General features: G+C 38.1%; 1 protein-coding gene and 1 pseudogene across 1 annotated transcript; one reads left to right on the top strand and one right to left on the bottom strand.

Annotated features, from left to right (window-relative positions):
• Positions 1,976 to 10,110, bottom strand: LOC104770866 (annotated as a pseudogene).
• LOC104772534 (receptor for activated C kinase 1A-like) lies at positions 10,677 to 13,706 on the top strand. The gene is made up of 4 exons (XM_019241878.1): positions 10,677 to 10,686; positions 10,855 to 10,972; positions 12,072 to 12,807; positions 13,369 to 13,706. The coding sequence occupies exons 1-4, from the start codon at positions 10,677 to 10,679 to the stop codon at positions 13,537 to 13,539; spliced, it is 1,035 nt and encodes a 344-aa protein (XP_019097423.1). The 3' UTR covers positions 13,540 to 13,706.

Raw genomic sequence — 20,025 nt, 5'->3', positions numbered from 1 at the left:
TTGCAGAACAAGGCGTGATTGGTGGTAATAGCTCATGATGTGGACTAAATTGAGTTAGCCGTCTCGTTGCCCGCATTATAAGTTCCTTACTGCATTTTTCCCGGGGAATTCACGATTGGAGCAGTAACTATGATAACTTACTTTGAGGGCTTTACTTATTTTAATTATATAAATAGAAAAACATGTAGTTGTAGTTGATCTGGGAGCAGTAACTACAAAAAAAATCTATTATTGCTTCTTTTTGTGTCTTGTTGCAGATTGTCCACCAGAAGCAGCATCTTGCTTGTGTTTGACGATAGTAAAGAATTAGGACAAGCTGGAGTTCAGAAAAATCCTGGAGGCCATAAAGTTTCTATATCTTGTAGTTAATTTTACTCTCTGAATTTGACTCAACCTTGTGATTTTGGAGGATACAGATTGCAGATCAGAGGAAGGGCTTCCAAATCATTGTACGATCTCTCAAGTTCAGCCTCTATACCAATGTTGAAGCTGCGGTTATAGTTACAGAGATGTCAAGACGAGGTGATGAATTCTAGATCATGACAGCTGTTTCAGTTGTAATGAAAATGCAATAGAACTGACATCATTCTCGTTTTCTAGATAACTAAAGGACTGCTTGAAACCTACGTACACAACTTGTGTCTACCTACCTAGTATATGCAAACAAGTAGACTACTGCTCTACGAAAAGATAACTAGAGCATTTTGGAGGTAAATTAAGTGTTAAAATTATCGTTATAGTCTCTTTTCTTACTGTAGTCTGAACTCTTGAGGGTAAGTTATGCTGATGAATAATAGCTTTGTTCAACTATATAGTTTTGAAGCATGGGAAGTTATGTTGCTATCAAATTTTTCTATTCCTTTGGTTAGAGATACTACAAAGCTTAGCTGTATAGACTTATATCCTGATTGAGATTTTGATGGATGAGTTTGCAGATGGATAAAATCACTGCTTGCATGCAAGGGTGCGATCCATGTCCTATTAGATAAATTTCTATCTTTTATTTTATGTACTCTCTGAATTTTTGTTCATCCTTGTTTTTTTAGAGCAAAGCCTACGTGCGATACAAAATTATGATTTGAAGGTCTTGCGTTAGATTAGTATAATTTCAAAAAAAATTGGTTTGAAATTTTTTACAGACTATACTCAAGTTTTAGAAATTCTGAAAATTTTTGTCACGTAAATGTGCAGATGAATTGTCAGTACAGGTTGCGAAGATGAATGGAGAAGAGTAGAAAGAAATTGTCTGCAAAACAAAAAGTCTTGTCTCATATCAATTGTGTGAAGCAATGAAAAGTTCAAAAAAATTTCAACTTGTTTGCATATTATATGAATGGATATTAAAGGTTGAAACTAGAAGAAGCCATGAACGAGGAGAAACGGACAAAGAACCTCTCCAAACTCTTGGAAAAAAAAAAGAATATGTAAACAAGTTAGAAATTTTGTTTTTGGCTATGGACAATGTCACTAAGGTTAGTGTAACTTACCTTACATATGCCTCAAGATAGAATAACACATGTTTTGATTATTATTTTTTATTGTAGATATATATGATCATGTTTTGGGACAACTACAGCTAGCTCCCGTGAATGTGTTTGTTAATATGGTGGACTAAATGAAAGGGCCTCTTCTTGTAACAGCAAACTTGGTTCTCTTAATCCAGTAAAGAAATATGCGTGATGTGGTTCAGAAGACCATTCAGCTATGCTAACTTTTGAATCCCTTTCTGAAACAGCTGAGTTTGCAAAGGAAATGGGTTTCCTTCAAGAAATTCAACATTGAACCAAGACTTCTTGAATAATACTTGAAGGACGAGATCCAGCCTTACTATTCTCAAAGAGAGGCGGGCATTAAAGGTTACTTGGACTACTATAATTTGCTTAAATAGCCTTTTCTTGTGTTATCTTATGGTTATATTTGAGAAACGTAAGAGTTAATATCATATATCCTTATGTCTTATGTTGGTAGAGTCAGAGTGAGAAGTGTAAAGTGATATATTATTTATATCCATGACGAAGGTTGGACAACGCAGGATGTTACTCCCTGGCCTGGTAGACACTATCCTGGGATGATTCAGGTACGCACACTAAAACACCCTTCTTTTTATTTCTCATATATGGGCTAACAGTGGCAACGTAGCTTCAATTTCATTTCAGGTTTAGCTGTAGATGAAATTTAAAGCTATTATCAACTTATGAACACATAGATAAATTAAATTGCTTATAATTGGTGGTTGTAAATCCTCATCATCGTCTAGTGGAACTCCAAACGCAAAATTATAAACAAACATAGAAAACGAAACGATACAATACCATGCATGGACAAGAATGCCTGAGACAAACACTACAACAAAAAAAATTTAGACACCACTCCCTTCGAGAGACCATTCAGCAACAACAATGCTTAAGAAGATTCAGTCCCTTAACTAAACTGAACTGCGTCTATTTCCTCAGCAACAACGTCCTCCAACCCCAAACGTTGAACTAGCTACCTGTGACGGTTTCCCCAGTACCATTTCTGCTGTTCCTAGAGCCTAAACGATTTCAAGAAAACCTGGAATCATGATCATGTACTTTAGAAAGGTTTAAGAACATTATTATGAATATTAATTACTATGGAAAGTCTTCCTCCTTCATGACCAGCTACCAAGTACAGGTTTTGTAATCCGGGCATGGATCCAATCACTGACTTCCCATCAGGCACTATCATCAGTTAAAAGACAAGTACGTTCAGGTTTTGTGATAATTCGAAACACCGGTTTCAAGTATCTTTGAAGCAATAGAAGCAAGAGACTAACTGTAAGGACGCAACCCGACTCTCACTTTCCTGTTACGGATGAAATCTTCGAGGGAAATATCTCTTAACTTGGGGAAGAATTCTGCTGCACGCTCCCATATGCAGCGGATGATAAACTCATCAGCTTCAGTGTCAAACCCAACAAATTCACGGCTGTTCCCTGATGTTAGACATGTATGTATATCATGTGTGACTGGTAAACATTTTTAAGCATACAAAATAAGAACATGGATATTTTACTGGTTCAGGAGTTCAAGAGGTGAGACATAGACTCATGAAATTGAAATTACCAAGAACAAGGTTTCCTGTTGTATCCACTGTGGCTGTCATGGAAATAGATAGCATTCGTTCATCGACATCCAATCCTAAAGCTGAAGCACTTGATGATTCGAATAATTTAAATGGAACGAATCAAATGGAACGAATCAAAATTATCCCTGCAAAGAAATAAGTTGGATAATCCGAAAGCAGTCTATTTTCAGAGTTTGCAAATTCTGGAAGCTTGCAGAGGATCAACTTGACAAACAAAAATATACTTGTTTTCTTGTAAACAATACTACTCTCAGGAACTCAGCTTTCCAGAATTTATAGACCTGTTGACGTCGATGATAGAGATTCAAAATGCCAAATTTTTGTGCAGGCAGAGATTTTGATAACGGGGGTAAATGAAAATGGAAGAATGAGCAATGAGACAAGAGTTCAAACCTTTCTTGGCTTTACAGGAACGTCAAGCGAAATGTTGCAGTCTTTAAGCAGTTCATGCATAAGAGATCCACTCCAGCAACCAGCAGCTACTATAGTAGCCTTCTTACCATACAAGTTCTGTTTAGAAGTCTGAACACTTGTAACCTCCGTTCCATGCCCCTCAGACCTGAATCAAATATACTATTAACACAAGGTACCAAAATTAGGATACTGTGATGGCAAACTAGACACAAATATCATATACAGGTATGAATATTTATAAACTCAATTGATCCCTAGATTACATAAAGCATTTTTATTTCTGTTTCAGAAGAGTTCCAATTCAGCTAAACAAAGATTATAGCAACCCTATCAAACCTGTAACGGGTTCATGATAGAACTCGGCATATCTTCCTTGTGTTGCAAACTCTCTGTTTCCCTGAATAAAAAAAATAAAAAAAATAAAAAGAATAAGAAAACTAAGTTAACCACAAAGCAAAGAGGCAGAGGAGACATTCAAATATCCAGGAAAAACTAGCAACCTTGTCGATATAAGCAACCGCACGATGAGCATCCAACTGCGAGTCATGGGGAAGAAATGCAGCCCCGGAATCATCATCCACAAGAACCGAAGGCTCTTTAAGAAATCAGTAATAGACAAATATTCAGTTCTCAACCCAGCTTCAGATAGCTCATGAACCTTTCATTTCAGAGAAACACATTCCTCAGAGGTCCTTCCAATGAGTAAACTTCCTGCAGATAACAACAATACACAGATAAGACCTGCATCGTTTAAGCTCTCTGCAAGATTGTGCCAAAGTTGATGACTCCTCAAGGTCAAGTCCCATACATCACTGCCTGGTTTCTTGTGTGTCATCCTGTGACAGGAATATGTCTTCAGTATCTTACTTTATATGTAACGGATACATTAAAATGTAATCCGGTTTATGCTTTGGTTATCTTACTTTGGTACCGGTTTGTGGTCTAAAGAATAGTATGTAAGGCAATGTTTGCCATTTCGAGAAACCTAATTAATGAGTATCATCTTTATTTCCCTATCTCTCTCTCTTCCTCATTTATCTCTTGCGGCGCTTAAGCTTGCTCACATCACTCGGAATCAGTCCTTTAAGGTGATCCTTCTCTCTCTTTGATCATCTTTCAGTTCTGTTTTCTCTGTTCTTAGTCTCTTGGTGAAGACCTAGAATAGTTTTTAGCTCGCTGATTCATTTACTGTTACATTGGTATCAGAGCTCTCGCTCCTTGGATCGACGAAAACCATGGCCGACGCTACTCGTTTCCAAACTCTGAGCAAACAAATCGACGACCAGAAACAGACAACCGGTGATATCAAGGGTCAAATCGCAGACTGAGCTGGTCAAATCTCAGGCCAACCTTGAATCCATGGTGAAGAAGCTGGTGTTACAGAACACGGGCCAGTCAAGCGGAACCACTGATTCCCCGACGATGGTATCTGGTGAGGTAACCGCCGAAACTCAGCAACCACGACCTCCGGACCCCCCAGATCTAATGAATGAGTGCCACGCATCCTCCGGGAAGCGACCTATGGGGACTGACCGTCTTCCAACCCACCCGATGGCACCAAACGGTTTATCCACGCGCCTGACCAAGGTAGGTTTCCCGATCTTTGATGGTACGTCGTTGAGAGACTGGGTATACCGTTGCGAGCAGTTATTTCACCTCGACCACACTCCCGCCGAGGGGAAAGTCCAGTTAGCTTCCATTTACATGGAGGGGAAAACGATGCAGTGGCTCCACAACTATCTGAACAATCGTTTTGGTGTTTCCCGTCGTGGTCAAAGTTTATCATGGCTTTGTCTAAACGTTCGCGGAGGCCAACAACGACCCTCTGTCCGCTCTGGTGAGTATAAAGCAATTTGGTGACTCGGTGGAAGACTTCCTAGAGAAGTTTGAAAATGCTCTAACCAAGCTATCTCTGCCGGACCAACACGCCTTAAGCATTTTCCTGACCAACCTCAACCCTCAACTTGCCTTACATGTCCGCTAGTTTGAGGTAACTGAAGTAGCTGAAGCCGCGCGATTAGCCAAACTTCATGAGGCTTATCTATCCCTCAACCAACAAAAACAACCTCGAGCTCCCTTCAGTCCCTTCCCCAAATCAAACACTTCACCCCACTACAGGAACCCAAACACAACCCCATTACTCCCGACACCCGAAAGCAACATATCCAAATATCCATCTACCAAGCCAAACACTTTCACCAAACCCCCCGAGAAAATCCCAAGGAAGTATTCATATCAAGAAATGCAAGAACGTCGAACCAAAGGGCTCTGTATGTTCTGTGATGAGCCCTACTCTCCCGGTCATCACTTAAAGCATAAGAGGTCTCAGATATTTGTGGTGGAAGTTGAGGAAGACGAATGCCCCGAGGGGGAAGAGATAATCACCAACCATTATGATGATCAGGCGGAAGAGATAACTGAAACTGGACCGGTGATCTCTGTGAATGCATTGAATGGAACCTCTGATTTCACCTGCATGATCATGACTGCATACTACGGTAAGCGAAAGCTTCATGTGTTGATCGATCCTGGTAGTACACACAGTTTTCTCAGTGTAGCTGTGGCTAACGAGATAGGCAGTCTCTTGGAACCCATTAAGCCAATACGCGTGATTGGAGCTTTCGGTGGCTCGATCATTTCCAAACACAAGTGTTCAGCTTTTTCATGAAGGATGCAAGGGTATACGTTTGTCACAGAGGTGAGACCGATACCGTTGGATAGTTATGATCTGGTCCTCGGGGTGCAATGGTTGGTGACCCTTGGTCCAATATTATGGGATTTCTTGAATTTGCGCATGGAGTTCAAGTTAGGAGGCGTTAAGCATGTGTTGCGGGGAACAAAGGTTGTTTGCAAGGAAGTTAAAGGTGATAATTTGGAAAAAATCATGCAACAACCATCGCAGATAGCCCTCTTGCAAGTTCAGTTGCTCTCAGACTCACCTGATCAACCTTCTCTGCAACCGGAAGCCCTTCTCTCACACATCGCCACACATCAGTCAGAAATGTCAGATGACCCTTCCATGCAGTACCTACTAGCATCTTTCCATGATATCTTCGAGGAGCCCTCCGGTTTACAACCATTTCGTGAAGGGTACGATCACAAGATCCCTCTGATCGCAGATGCAAATCCGGTGAGTCTCAGACCTTACCGCTATACAACCCTCCAGAAAGATGTCATTGATAGGATGGTGAAGGACATGATTTCCCAAGGGATCATACAGAGTAGCACTAGTCCCTACGCTTCACCTATTGTGTTGGTCAAGAAGAAGGACGGCTCGTGGCGCCTCTGTGTGGATTACCGTGGTCTCAACAAGCAAACCATCAAAGATAAGTACCCTATTCCTTTGTTGGAAGATCTGTTGGATGAACTAGGTGGTGCTAAATACTTCTCTAAGCTGGATTTGCGGGCTGGTTTCCACCAATTCAGAATGTCACCCGAGGATGTATACAAAACAGCTTTCAAAACTCATGCGGGGCACTATGAATACTTAGTGATGCCTTGCGGTCTTACTAATGCTCCATGCACGTTCCAAGGGTTAATGAACCATGCCTTCCAAGAGATTACCAGGAAGTTCTTACTGGTGTTCTTCGATGACATATTGGTGTACAGTGCCACATGGGAGCTGCATCTATACCATCTCCAACAGGTGTTCATTATATTGCGAGGCTAACAGCTCTTCCTGAAACCCTCAAAATGCACGCTCGGGGCCACCACCATCGAGTACTTGGGTCATTTTATCTCTGAAGAAGGTGTAAGCACCGACCCGGGTAAGATCAAGGCAATAGAGCAGTGGCCAACACTGTTGAACCAGAATCAGTTGAGGAGCTTCCTGGGTTTGGCCAACTACTATAGAAGGTTCATCAAAGGATATGGGGTTATTGCAAGGGCTCTTACCAACTTACTTAAGAAAGATGGGTTCCTTTGGAATGCAGAAGCGGATCAGGCCTTCCAAAACCTGAAAAAGGCACTATCTACATCCCCGGTTCTGGCACTACCTAACTTCGACAAAGCATTCGTAGTCGAGACCGACGCTTCTAATGTGGGCATTGGGGCGGTGCTAATGCAAGACCATCATCCTATCTGTTTCATCAGCCGAGCTTTGGGACCAAGACACCAATCATTATCGGTTTATGAAAAGGAGTTGCTCGCAGTGGTCCATGCAGTTTAGGTTTGGAATGCTTACCTCGCACATCGACCCTTCATCATCATAACAGATCAAAAGAGCCTCAAATTCCTTATGGATCAAAAGGTAACCACACCCTTTCAACATATGTGGTTGTCTAAACTGATGGGGTACACTTTTGAGATACAGTATAAAGCAGGAAAAGAAAACCATGCTGTGGACGCTTTATCACGGGTAACTGGCTCACAACTTCTACAAATCACCTTGTCCCAAGCTCACGAGGGCTTCTTTGACTCGTTGAAACTTCTGTGGGAAACTGATGATCATTTGCGTAAGCTTATATCTGAGATCAAAGCCAAACCGGCCTCGCATCCAAACTATACCTTCACCAATGATGAGTTAAGATGCAGGAGTAAGCTGGTAGTTGGGAATGACGCTGCAGTTAAAACCAAGATCCTCCAGTGGTTGCATGATTCGGCTATAGGTGGACAATCAGGTAGAGATGCGACTTTGCACCGCGTCAAATCCCTATTCTTCTGGCCCAAAATGAGTCTCGAGGTCCAGAACTACGTCCGCAACTGTAGTATCTGCCAGCGAAACAAGTATGACATGGCTGCTAAGCCCGGACTGCTGAATCCATTACCCATTCCTAATGGTGTTTAGGAATCAATCAGTTTGGATTTCATTGAAGGTCTACCACCTTCATCCGGTAAACACTGCATCCTAGTGGTTATTGACAGGTTGAGTAAAAACGCACACTTCCTACCTCTGTCACACCCCTATACGGCCTTGGATGTTGCACAGGTGTACCTGGACCAAGTTTTCAAGCTTCACGGTATGCCTAAGGATGTCACCAGTGACATAGACCCCACGTTTTTGAGTGAGATTTGGAGAGAGATGTTCAGGGTTCATGGCACTGATCTTCAGTTCTCAACGTCCTATCATCCCCAAACCGATGGTCAGACGGAAATAACCAACAAAATACTGGAGACGTACCTTCGCTGTATGGTGTCAGAAGCCCCAGAAACTTGGAGCAAATGGCTTCCTCTTGCAGAATGGTGGTATAACACTACCTATCACACTGCCATCCAGTCAACCCCCTATGAGATCGTGTACGGGCAACCACCTCCACTTCACCTACCATATCTCCCTGGTGAGAGCTCATCCGTTGTGGTTGATCGCAGTTTGCAAAAACGGGAAGAAGTGATTAATATGCTCAAGTTCCACCTGCTCAGAGCTCATAACAGGATGAAACAAGCAGCGGACTCTCACAGGTCTGAAAGGGAGTTCAAGATAGGAGACTTCGTCTATCTAAAACTGCAACCATATCGCCAGAACTACCTTAAGTCAAAGAACGTCCCTCATAAGCTGTCCCCAAGGTTCTACGGCCCTTTTCAGATCATGGACAGAGTAGGTTCAGTTGCGTATAAGTTAAAGCTCCCTCAGCAATCGGCTATTCATGATGTCTTCCATGTCAGCCAGTTGAAACTTTGCCCAAATCCTCCCTCGGACGCTCCATTGTTACCCCAATATCTGTTGGACATCGGCAATGCTAAAGAACCATAGGCCATTTTGGATAAGAAGATGATCAAGTATCGCAACAAAGCCACCACAAAGGTTCTGGTTCACTGGAAAGGCTCAACACCTGCAGCAGCTACTTGGGAGTTCTACCAAGACTTCATCAACAAGTATCCCACCTTTGATCCTTTAGGACAAGGATGTTCTGAAGAGGAGAGTATTGTGACAGGAATATGCCTTCAGTATCTTACTTTATGATGTAACGAATACATTAAAATGTAATCCGGTTTATGCTTTGGTTATCTTACTTTGGTACCGGTTTGTGGTCCAAAGAATAGTATGTAAGACAATGTTTGCCATTTCGAGAAACCTAATTAATGAGTATCATTTTTATTTTCCTATCTCTCTCTCTTTCTCATTTATCTCTTGCGGCGCTTAAGCTTGCTCACATCACTCGGAATCAGTCCTTTAAGGTGATCCTTCTCTCTCTTTGATCATCTTTCAGTTCTGTTTTCTCTGTTCTTAGTCTCTTGGTGAAGACCTAGAATAGTTTTTAGCTCGCTGATTTATTTACTGTTACACATCCATATATATATCCCTGCCCTAAAATCCCAAAACCACAAATTTCAAGTTAGTTAAGTCAACTCTATTCACTCTCCAAGAGTCCAACTTTATTTGCAGAATCCAATTTTGTAAGAGAAGGGAATGAAATAAAGATTACCGGCACCAGTGGCGCCAGAGCAAGGGACGGCTTTTTCAACAACGGCAATGGATAGATCCGACCCGGTAAGGAATTGATGGGCTGTGGTCAATCTGATGATCCCACCGCCAACAACGACTACGTCGTAGGAGCTGCGAGAAGCTGTAACACGAAGTAATGGATGTCGGAGATGAAAATGGGTAGTTAACAATGTTGTTGGGTGATTGAATGAAGATGGAGGGGAGAATCATCATCTCTAATGCCCTTTGACCAAAAAAAAGTATATTCTCTGAGGATTCGATGAAGGCTTATGGAGTTTTGACGGCGAGGGTTGGACCGGCGTTAAGGAAGCAAGTGTTAACCTTGACTGACGACCTCTAGGGTTCATCATTTCTTGCAACAGCGTAAAAAAAAAAAACCTTTCTTACCATTAGGCGTTAAGGCTCGTGGCTGCAACGGCTTGTCTTATAGAGTCAACAATGATTCTGTGGATGTTTATTGTTTTATTTGAAAAATTAAAGGGACACTACAGCTGTATGCTTTGAGGTCTTTAGATCTTCTCCACAGTTTCATTGATGTGAAAAAACTGGCTATGTTCTAAGTGCTTTCTAGTTTACATTCAATGGATGCATTGCTATGTTCTAAGGGCTCATCAATGGTTGCTATGTCTTATGTTCAATCTATATCAGATCTATAACTTATTTCTCTTCTCAAACTTGTTGCTAGGTGTGTACCATCTTGTTGCTTCACAAATATGTCATGTTCTCAAACTTTTGGTAGTCACCTTTGTTGGCTAGTCTAGTGTGTACATATATGGTTCAAGGTGTTATGATGTACTGAAATCTCTATCTTCCTATATATATAAGCTAATGCACATTTTTTCTATATTATCTCGGGCTCTATAAAATTGTCAAAGTTGTGTGTTGTTGATCGATCGTGTGTCTTGAGCCTTTGTTTATATATACACGTTTCTTTGTGAGTGCTTTTTCAGATGAGAAAGGGAAATTTGATGAGCTGGTGGAGGAGAAAGGTGTGAGAATACTTGTTGAACCTAAAGCCTTAATGCATGTCATTGGAACCAAGATGGATTTTGTAGATGATAAACTCAGGTTTGGACCTCTGTCACATTTACAAACCCAAAGTCTGTTTTTAATACTCTTCTCGATATAATTTAACCACGTTTATGTTAGTTGTAGATCAGAGTTTGTATTCATCAATCCTAACTCCCAAGGGCAATGCGGGTGTGGCGAGTCGTTTATGACAACATCTACCTCCAGTGGTTAGCACTTAGCAGAGTGGTAGTAGTTAGCACACGGTGATTCATTGCAATATGAAGACCGAGAGTCCGACGGGCTTTTCAGTTCAAAGTTTAGGGTCGGTTTGGTCAGTCCGTTTGGCTAGAGTTACGGCATATCCTGTTTTTTTTTTTTTTTTGCTTAATAATTATTAGTTATATGTTTTTACACATCTGGCTGGTCTGGACTAAAACCAAAACCAGAACTGTAATCGACTTCCTTGAAAAAAAGAAACGAAAGAGAGAGATTTAATAAATTATTATATAATATTTTCAAAATATATATCTATATATATAAAGTGAACTTTTTCTCTCTTCTGGTGCATTCACGTCAGCATTTTTTCTTAAATATTTTGAGTTTTTCGGATTGGACTTAGTCCAAAATTTTGCAGAGATAATTCAGGCCCAGCAGTTTTTCTATCTTTTTGATTAAACCTATGAATGTCTCTCCTCCGCGCCGTGTCCACGACTCTCCATCTCCACCGGTTGCTCCTCTCCTTAACTCATGATCCATGCCGTTTCATCATCTGATGTAAATTGAAGTCTTCCAGTCCTCTACACTTTCACTTATCTTCCATGTCTTCCATCACAATTGCTACGGTTTAGTTTGTAACTGTTAATAATGTTCTTCCATCTTCTCTGATTTAATGGAGAGTCCACTACTTCTTCTTTAAATGTCGTAAGTCCTTCTGTTATATAAACCAATCTCTTCCTATTGTCATTTTCTCAACTTACATTTGGCCTTACATTCTCTGCTTAGAAGTATGAATTCTTTGTTCGTTTCTTTCGCTGACCTTAAAGCTGGTCGACTTGACCAACAAATCGTAGGTAGGATCCTCTGTTTCTGGCCTGCTTGAAACCTTAAAAAAGGTGGACAACTCATGGGGGTTGATTTCCTTCTGATTGACGAAAAGGTACCCTCAATCTCCATTCTCCCCTTCATTCATTCTTAATTCATTCGTTGAGGATGTTGTTCTCTCCTCAGATGGACAATTCGCCCTTTCCGGTAGCTGGGACGGTGAGCTCCGTCTTTGGGATCTAGCTGCTGGTGTCTCCACTCGTCGATTCGTCGGACACACCAAGGATGTGCTCTCCGTCGCCTTCTCCCTTGACAACCGTCAGATCGTCTCTGCATCTCGTGACCGTACGATCAAGCTGTGGAACACTCTAGGTGAGTGCAAGTACACGATCTCAGAAGGAGGTGGTGACGGACACCGTGATTGGGTTAGCTGCGTCAGATTCAGTCCTAACACACTTCAGCCGACGATTGTGTCAGCCTCGTGGGACAAAACGGTGAAAGTGTGGAACCTCTCGAACTGCAAGCTCAGATCGACACTTGCTGGTCACACTGGATACGTGAGCACTGTTGCCGTGTCACCTGATGGTTCACTCTGTGCAAGTGGAGGCAAAGACGGTGTTGTTTTGCTGTGGGATTTGGCTGAGGGGAAGAAGCTTTACTCTTTTGAAGCTAACTCTGTGATCCATGCCCTTTGCTTCAGTCCCAACAGGTACTGGCTCTGTGCTGCAACTGAACAAGGTATTAAGATTTGGGACTTGGAGAGCAAGACCATTGTTGAGGATTTGAAGGTTGATCTCGAGGCTGAGGCCGAGAAGGCTGACCACCGTGGCCCTGCTGCCACCAAGAGGAAGGTACACACATACTAACAAACTAACTCATGATTGATTTTGAGTTTCACTTTGGTTTTGATAGAATGCTCTGTTGTTGTTTGTAATGTTGGTTATGTCTGATGATTAAGTAGTAATCTAGGTCTGTTGTAGGAAATGAGGAAGTTCATTGAAAAGATTGTAATGGATTGATTTATTATTAATCTAGGTCTGTAATTCTGGTTGTTTTCTTTGCTTTGTCATGTGAGTTACTTGTGTTCTCGTCTTTTGCCTGTATTTAGCTTCACATAGAGGCATTACCCTGTTGTTGAGGATATGTATCTGTGAAACCTGTATAACAATTGCGTTTTTAGTCTATAGATTTGAGACTACCTTGTCAACGTAGGGTTATAATGTATTTCATTCTCCATACTCTTCGATTACCTAAGATATCTTGCAAGACTTGATATCTTCTAAAGTGTTCTTTTTTGGATGATTCATAATTCATGTTGTTAGACTTCATTCCTCAAGAATTTCGAACATAGCCCATTGTTTTCTGTGTATAACAATGGAAACTGAATTCGATATGTTTGTTGATTGGGTCAGGTTATTTACTGCACAAGCCTGAACTGGAGCGCTGATGGAAGCACCCTGTTCAGTGGTTATACCGAACCCGACAAGTTCGTGAACGTAGAAGAACAACATCCACCGCTTTTAAAGCTCAAGAATGAAGAAGTCTGTAAAAAGAAGAAGAAGGATCAGAAAAATAGAGAGTGAGAAGATACATAAGCCCGTGGTTTTTTTCATATTTGGGCTTCTTTTTCTTGGCCCATTAAGTTTCATAATAAAGTTGAGGTTGTTTATAAATAAATAACTTGGGCTTACGGTTTTACCCGAACCGAGAGAACCAAAATTTTCGCTCAAATACTAAAACTTTAGGTTAAGTTATAATTGTGGTAAGTATTAATTAAGGTAACAAAAGGTTTGTTCCATTGTCAAACTTGACTTTCGAGTGAGTTTTAATTAAGATGATGTCAATTTTAAAAAATCTAAACAGCATACTAAATTATACTTATACTTACTGCAAAACCTATTTGTATAAAAAATATCCAACAATACAACATAAGCAACCAAAATCAAATACAAAAACAACAATACAACATAAGCAACCAAAATCAAATACAAAAACAAACATAAATATGATTTTAACGTAACCAAAAAAATAAAATACACAACAAAATTCAGAATAAACCTTAATCTAATTATCGCGCTACTACTTTGCTCACTTCTCCTTCCTCCACATCAGCATCCACCTAATCAATTTGTTTTTATTTATTTTTTTGCATAAAAGATATTATTTTTAATATTCATTTAATTGCATATTTATTAATTATAATTAATAACAGTAAAAAATAAATAAAAAACGATTTAACTAAAACTAATTAAATTTTAGAATAGTATAAACAATAATATTTTTTTTTAGTAAATAATAAAATTAATAACTATCTAAAAAATGAATTAAGTAAATTCAATGAAAATTTTAAAATAGTAAAAATAATACTATAAATTTGTTTTAGTAATAATATTATTATTAAAATTATAACCAAAAAATAATTATATTCCAAAATTTAGAATTTAGAATGGGTTAATGGGTTTTAGAATGTAAGTAAGATTTTAATGCATGGTGGAATAAAAAAACAAGTTATGTAATTGTATTTATAAAAATCTAAACATGAAAATAAAATTGAAGTGAAACATTAGTTTCTAAGAAACATATACCATAAAGATTTATTATTAAATTTTACTTATAAGAAAGAATATATTAATTATTTAACTTAACTTAACTTAAAAAATTTGATCTAAAACAAAGGGCACACTTTTTTTTGGGAAAACTATGAAAAAGAATTTTAAAAAAATAATCTATCTAAAAACAAAATCAATGGTCAGGAAATATAGAAAAAATAATATGCAAGCCGTTACAAAAAGTGGCATGTGATCTATGTAGCATATCTCATAAGGTGGAGCTACAATTTTATAACATGATATAAAATATATATAACAAATATAACATATATATATATATATATATCTATATATAATCAAATGCTTTTAACCCAAAACATTGGAATTTGTTCAAACACAAAGAAAAAAACCCAAAACATTGGCAAAAACAACATATTTAAAGTACACTATATTTTTTTTAGAAGACGAAGATGGGGTTACATCACAATATTAACATCTGCAAATAGCATATGAGATTTTAGAAATATATGTAGCTTGGAATAATGAATAGATATTTATTGTGGGGTTCAAATGTTTCATCATTTAAGCATTTTTGACTTAGTCTAAAATTATATTATGACAGATGATGCATTTGGACAACCTCATTTTAGCGACATAGCAGTAAAACTGTTCATGAAACTTTGTATATTTGCATTTAATGTTGGATATTAATATGTTTAAATGGTCTCTATAATTAGGTCAACGATCGACATTGACGTTAGAACTTTTAAAATTATGTTTTCATGGGATATGAATATGGAATGAACTCTTTTAAAGATAAAATGTCAAAGATTGTCGACAATATTATTGCGACACCAGACAATATATGTTATATATATATTAGTAAAATAAGTACAGCATTTATATAGATTTATCTTTTAATTTTTAAATTATATTCATATTCAATTATTCTTATTGATAAAAATTTTAACTAAAATCCCACGTAAAATCGCAAATAGATATAACAAAGAAATGTTATCTTAAAATATATATATGTTGTATATCATTGAGTAAAATAAGTTATATATTTATACTCAAATGTTGGAATTATTATATTTGAGCTCAACAATTTCTGTTGATAAGAAATATTTTAAATTAAAATCCCGCGCGTGCGCCGCGGGTGCAAATTCTAGTATATATGTAAACTAACGATTTTTTAGAATTGAAAACAAACGTCCACAATTGATGAGTGATGACAGTAATTTCGGCATGCATGACCTCGTGAGGCTGAACCTAAGTAGTTTTGACACTAAGTAGTAATTTCGGCTCTCAATCTCGCCTTTGACACTAAGTAGTTTTGAAAATGACAAGTATATTTGAACAAATGAGTATATATGCAACTAATCCTGAATATGTGTTATGTGTATGTATGTATACGTGAAGGTGAAATGGGGATTAGGACAAATATGGCAGTCTTTGTTTGTATATTGGAAGGTATGTTTGTGTTCACCCTTTTTCTTCTTTGTTTTCTTTATCATTGTACTTGAGCTTTTATCTCATTATCCCTCCTCTTAACCTTCTTTACTCCTTTAATCATTATACTAAATCCTTATTACGTAATTTTTAATTTAATTATTGTATTCATTTACAAATATGTACATGACCTGTATCGATATCCTATACGTATCAAAAATTTGATGGAGGGCTGACCCAAATGTGTCATTCTTCTTTAATTTCTTCGCTGTTTTTACTTGTTTTAGCGTTTAGGGCTGACCAAATCTTTCGCCTTGTGCTCTGCGCTTGCGTCTTTGGTAAATTCTTATTATATATCGATAAAGAATATGTTATATGTATTTTTATTAGAAACTCTAGCTGGTTGATTTGGAACTAAGTTAGACATTGGATACCAGTTCCTTAAATTGACATTGTATCCCTTTTACTGTTTTTTTTTTCGTTTATTCCAGAAATTGCTTAGGTAGTTAGTTACATCCTAGGTTATTTTACAAATTTGTAATAGTAGACGCAAAACTGATCACTTTAAGGAATTTTGTTTAACCATTTGTATACAATAAACTAATCTTTTATGTAAAGTGATATTTAAGATTCTTCAAACTAAAATAGTTATATAGAAGCTTTTTTATTTTATTTTTCACAACAGCTGTATTAGATTAGTTTAAATGAGCCAATAGGGAGGAGAATAGTTTACAAAAGTAATAACATGCAGTTATATAGAAGTTTCTCTGAAAGAAAATAAATAGTCAAAAACTAATGTTCACTTATATATTTTAAAATAGTTTCATCCTTTTGAAATAATATATTTTAGTATAACAAACGACTTCGCATCCTTTAAATCGATAAATAAGTTTTCTAAGTTATACTAACAAATAGAAATCTAACAAACATTATCTCTATATTTTATATATGTCTTGTTACTTCTGTAATGGACTTTCATGATCATGCTCATATTTCTTATTCTATCAAAAATTTCTTTCGGTGTATGTCTTTTTTACAAATCGCTAAGCGCTAGTCAGGCGATTGGGATGGGCCTAGCACCTAACAAAAAAATCAGAGATTAAACGGAAATTAATCAGAAACTGTTGTGAAACACTTAGTGGACTCACTAGACCGGCCCATGTACTAAGCTATGGAGTCTCGGTCCATAGGCTTTACTCAGTCCATATAGCTTCGGCCCATGGGCCGAAGCCTTACTCGGCCATTAGGTCTTAGGTCGGTTTATGTAATCTACTATATATATGCATGTAATCCTTGGGAATTATCAATAAGAAACACAAGAGCTTTATCCCTAAACTCTACTTTCATAACACGTTATCAGCACGAGTCTCTAACCCTAAAACCCTAATAGGCAGCCGCCGATCCTTCTTCCCTAAACACCCTAAAACCGCCTCTAGTTCTTTCTCCTTCTTCGAAGATCTCTTGATCTCGAAGTTCTTTCTGTTGATACTCGAGCATCCTTAGCTCGAGATCAAGTTTTCTCAAAACCCTATCGAGGTTTGCACGGTTACTTGGTTCGGGGGTGAGTTCGCGCGCAAGGAGTAGTTCGCGGGAAGCAGATCGAGTTCGCGGCAAGGAGCTCAAGTTCGTGGGAAGCTGTTCGAGGTTCGTGGTTCGTGATATCTGAGGTCTTTAGCTCCCAGATCCTATCCAGTCAGAACCCTAAGGTGTTAAGGTAAACAAAAGTTCGAACCTCCTCAAAACCCTATGATCGAACTTGAACTTAAAACTATGGAACCCTAAAACATCCAAATATACAATCTAACAAACCTTAAATTTCCCTAAATCTTAAAACTTAAAATCAGATTGTTAGGGCTGTTAGATTGATTGAGAATTGCACCATATACATCAAGCTTTAAAATCCGAATTTATTGATTGCATAGTCTAAGATTGCTTGAATTGTTATGTTGCATAAGAACCTAGAATTGATGTTGTTAGGATCATGAGATAGGATTTGATCTAACTGTTCTAGGAGAATTAAAACTTGGATTGTTCATGCATATAGAAATCGAAAATTTTGTTTAAAGTTGATTAAGATCGATTGCATGAACTAGAATCATGTTCTAGGGTTGAATCCGATAGAGAAGAAACTTTGTTAAATTTCCATAAGCTTGAAAATAAATATTTTCGGAATTAAAAGATTTAGGATAAGTTCCTAAATTAATTTAGCAATTATCCAAATATTAAGATATTAAATCCTAGAGTAAAAAGGAAACTTAAGGAAAAGGAAATCCTATCTAGAATTGTTGCATGCTTAGACTATTTGCTTTTGTTGTCTTGCATGCATGAATTTAAACCTAAACCCAAATATGGAAAGGCATGGTTCGATCTAAAATATCGCATGGCCTAAGGCATGGTTCGATCTCAAATATCGCATGTCCTATTGATTGAGTGCATGGTTCGATCTCAAATATCGCATGCTAATATTCGGATGTCTGTTTCTGTTGTATGCAGATGGCAAGGCTTAAGAGCTTAGAGTATGCTAGCCTGAAAAAGTCCGGTGATAACTACTTGCAATGGGCATTAGACACCGAGATTAACATGAAAGCAAGAGACCTCTTCAGATGCATAGAGAGTGAGAATGAGTGTTCCGAAAGGAGCAAGGCTACGGCGCACTTCTATATGCGCCGCCATATGGATGAAAACCTCAAGCTGCAGTACCTCCATGTTGATGATCCTCTTGAACTTTGGACAGCGTTGAAAAACAGATTTGGGTACAAAGAGATTGTACTCCCAAAGGCTCAAGAGGATTGGGAAACAATAAGGATCGATGATTTTGACTCCTTGTATGAATACCACTTAGAGCTATTTAAGATAGCAACGAATTTAAAGATATGTGGTATTGAGGTTACTGAAGAGGACTTGATAGAGAAGACACTCTCAACCTTTCACACTGATGATGAACTGCAGCAGCAGCAAATTCGTGAAAGGAGCTTCAAGACATATGTGGGTATGTTTGAATGGCTTTCAGAGATCCTGAAGGAAAACGCAGAAACAAACATGGTGCATCTCGATGATGAAGGTCATGAGAATGATGACTCCTTAGAGACTTCCGATCTCCTTAAAGAGGATGAATGAATTTTTCGGTTTTATTTGGTTTAAATTTATGCTTTGATTGATTTCTATTTATTGGATAATTTATTTGGTTTAAATTCAAGGATTTATTTTATAAATTATTTGCCTTATTAAGTTAAAACACAAATGTTGTTTTATAGAAATGGCTGAGGATATGAGTGAACTAGTGGTGGATAGTGGATCCAGCCACACTATTTTAAGAGATAAAAGATATTTTATAAACCTCACCATGAAAAGTGCCAATGTTAGTACAATTGCGGGTATAGCAAACCTTATAGAGGGCTACGGCCAGGCTCACGTGTTGTTGCCTAAGGGAACACACATTGAATTAAGTGATGCCATATATTCACCCAGCTCCAAGAGAAACTTGTTGAGCTTTAAAGATATAAGATTAAATGGTTATCATGTGGAAACCAAGGGTGAAGGGACAAGAGAATTCCTATACATTACAGAGAATGTAAAAGGACAAAAGAAANAAGACATATGTGGGTATGTTTGAATGGCTTTCAGAGATCCTGAAGGAAAACGCAGAAACAAACATGGTGCATCTCGATGATGAAGGTCATGAGAATGATGACTCCTTAGAGACTTCCGATCTCCTTAAAGAGGATGAATGAATTTTTCGGTTTTATTTGGTTTAAATTTATGCTTTGATTGATTTCTATTTATTGGATAATTTATTTGGTTTAAATTCAAGGATTTATTTTATAAATTATTTGCCTTATTAAGTTAAAACACAAATGTTGTTTTATAGAAATGGCTGAGGATATGAGTGAACTAGTGGTGGATAGTGGATCCAGCCACACTATTTTAAGAGATAAAAGATATTTTATAAACCTCACCATGAAAAGTGCCAATGTTAGTACAATTGCGGGTATAGCAAACCTTATAGAGGGCTACGGCCAGGCTCACGTGTTGTTGCCTAAGGGAACACACATTGAATTAAGTGATGCC

This window comes from Camelina sativa, chromosome 20 (assembly GCF_000633955.1).
Source record: "Camelina sativa cultivar DH55 chromosome 20, Cs, whole genome shotgun sequence".
Lineage (NCBI taxonomy): Eukaryota > Viridiplantae > Streptophyta > Magnoliopsida > Brassicales > Brassicaceae > Camelina > Camelina sativa.
The sequence above is the reverse complement of the archived record's forward strand: the minus strand, read 5'-3'. Positions and strand labels throughout refer to the sequence as shown.

Excerpts from the sequence above, each read along its gene's own strand:
- LOC104772534 (XM_019241878.1), top strand. Across the intron at positions 10,973-12,071 it reads TTTGTAGATGATAAACTCAG|GTACCCTCAATCTCCATTCT; the intron begins GTTTGGACCTCT and ends ATTGACGAAAAG. Across the intron at positions 12,808-13,368 it reads CTGCTGCCACCAAGAGGAAG|GTTATTTACTGCACAAGCCT; the intron begins GTACACACATAC and ends TGATTGGGTCAG.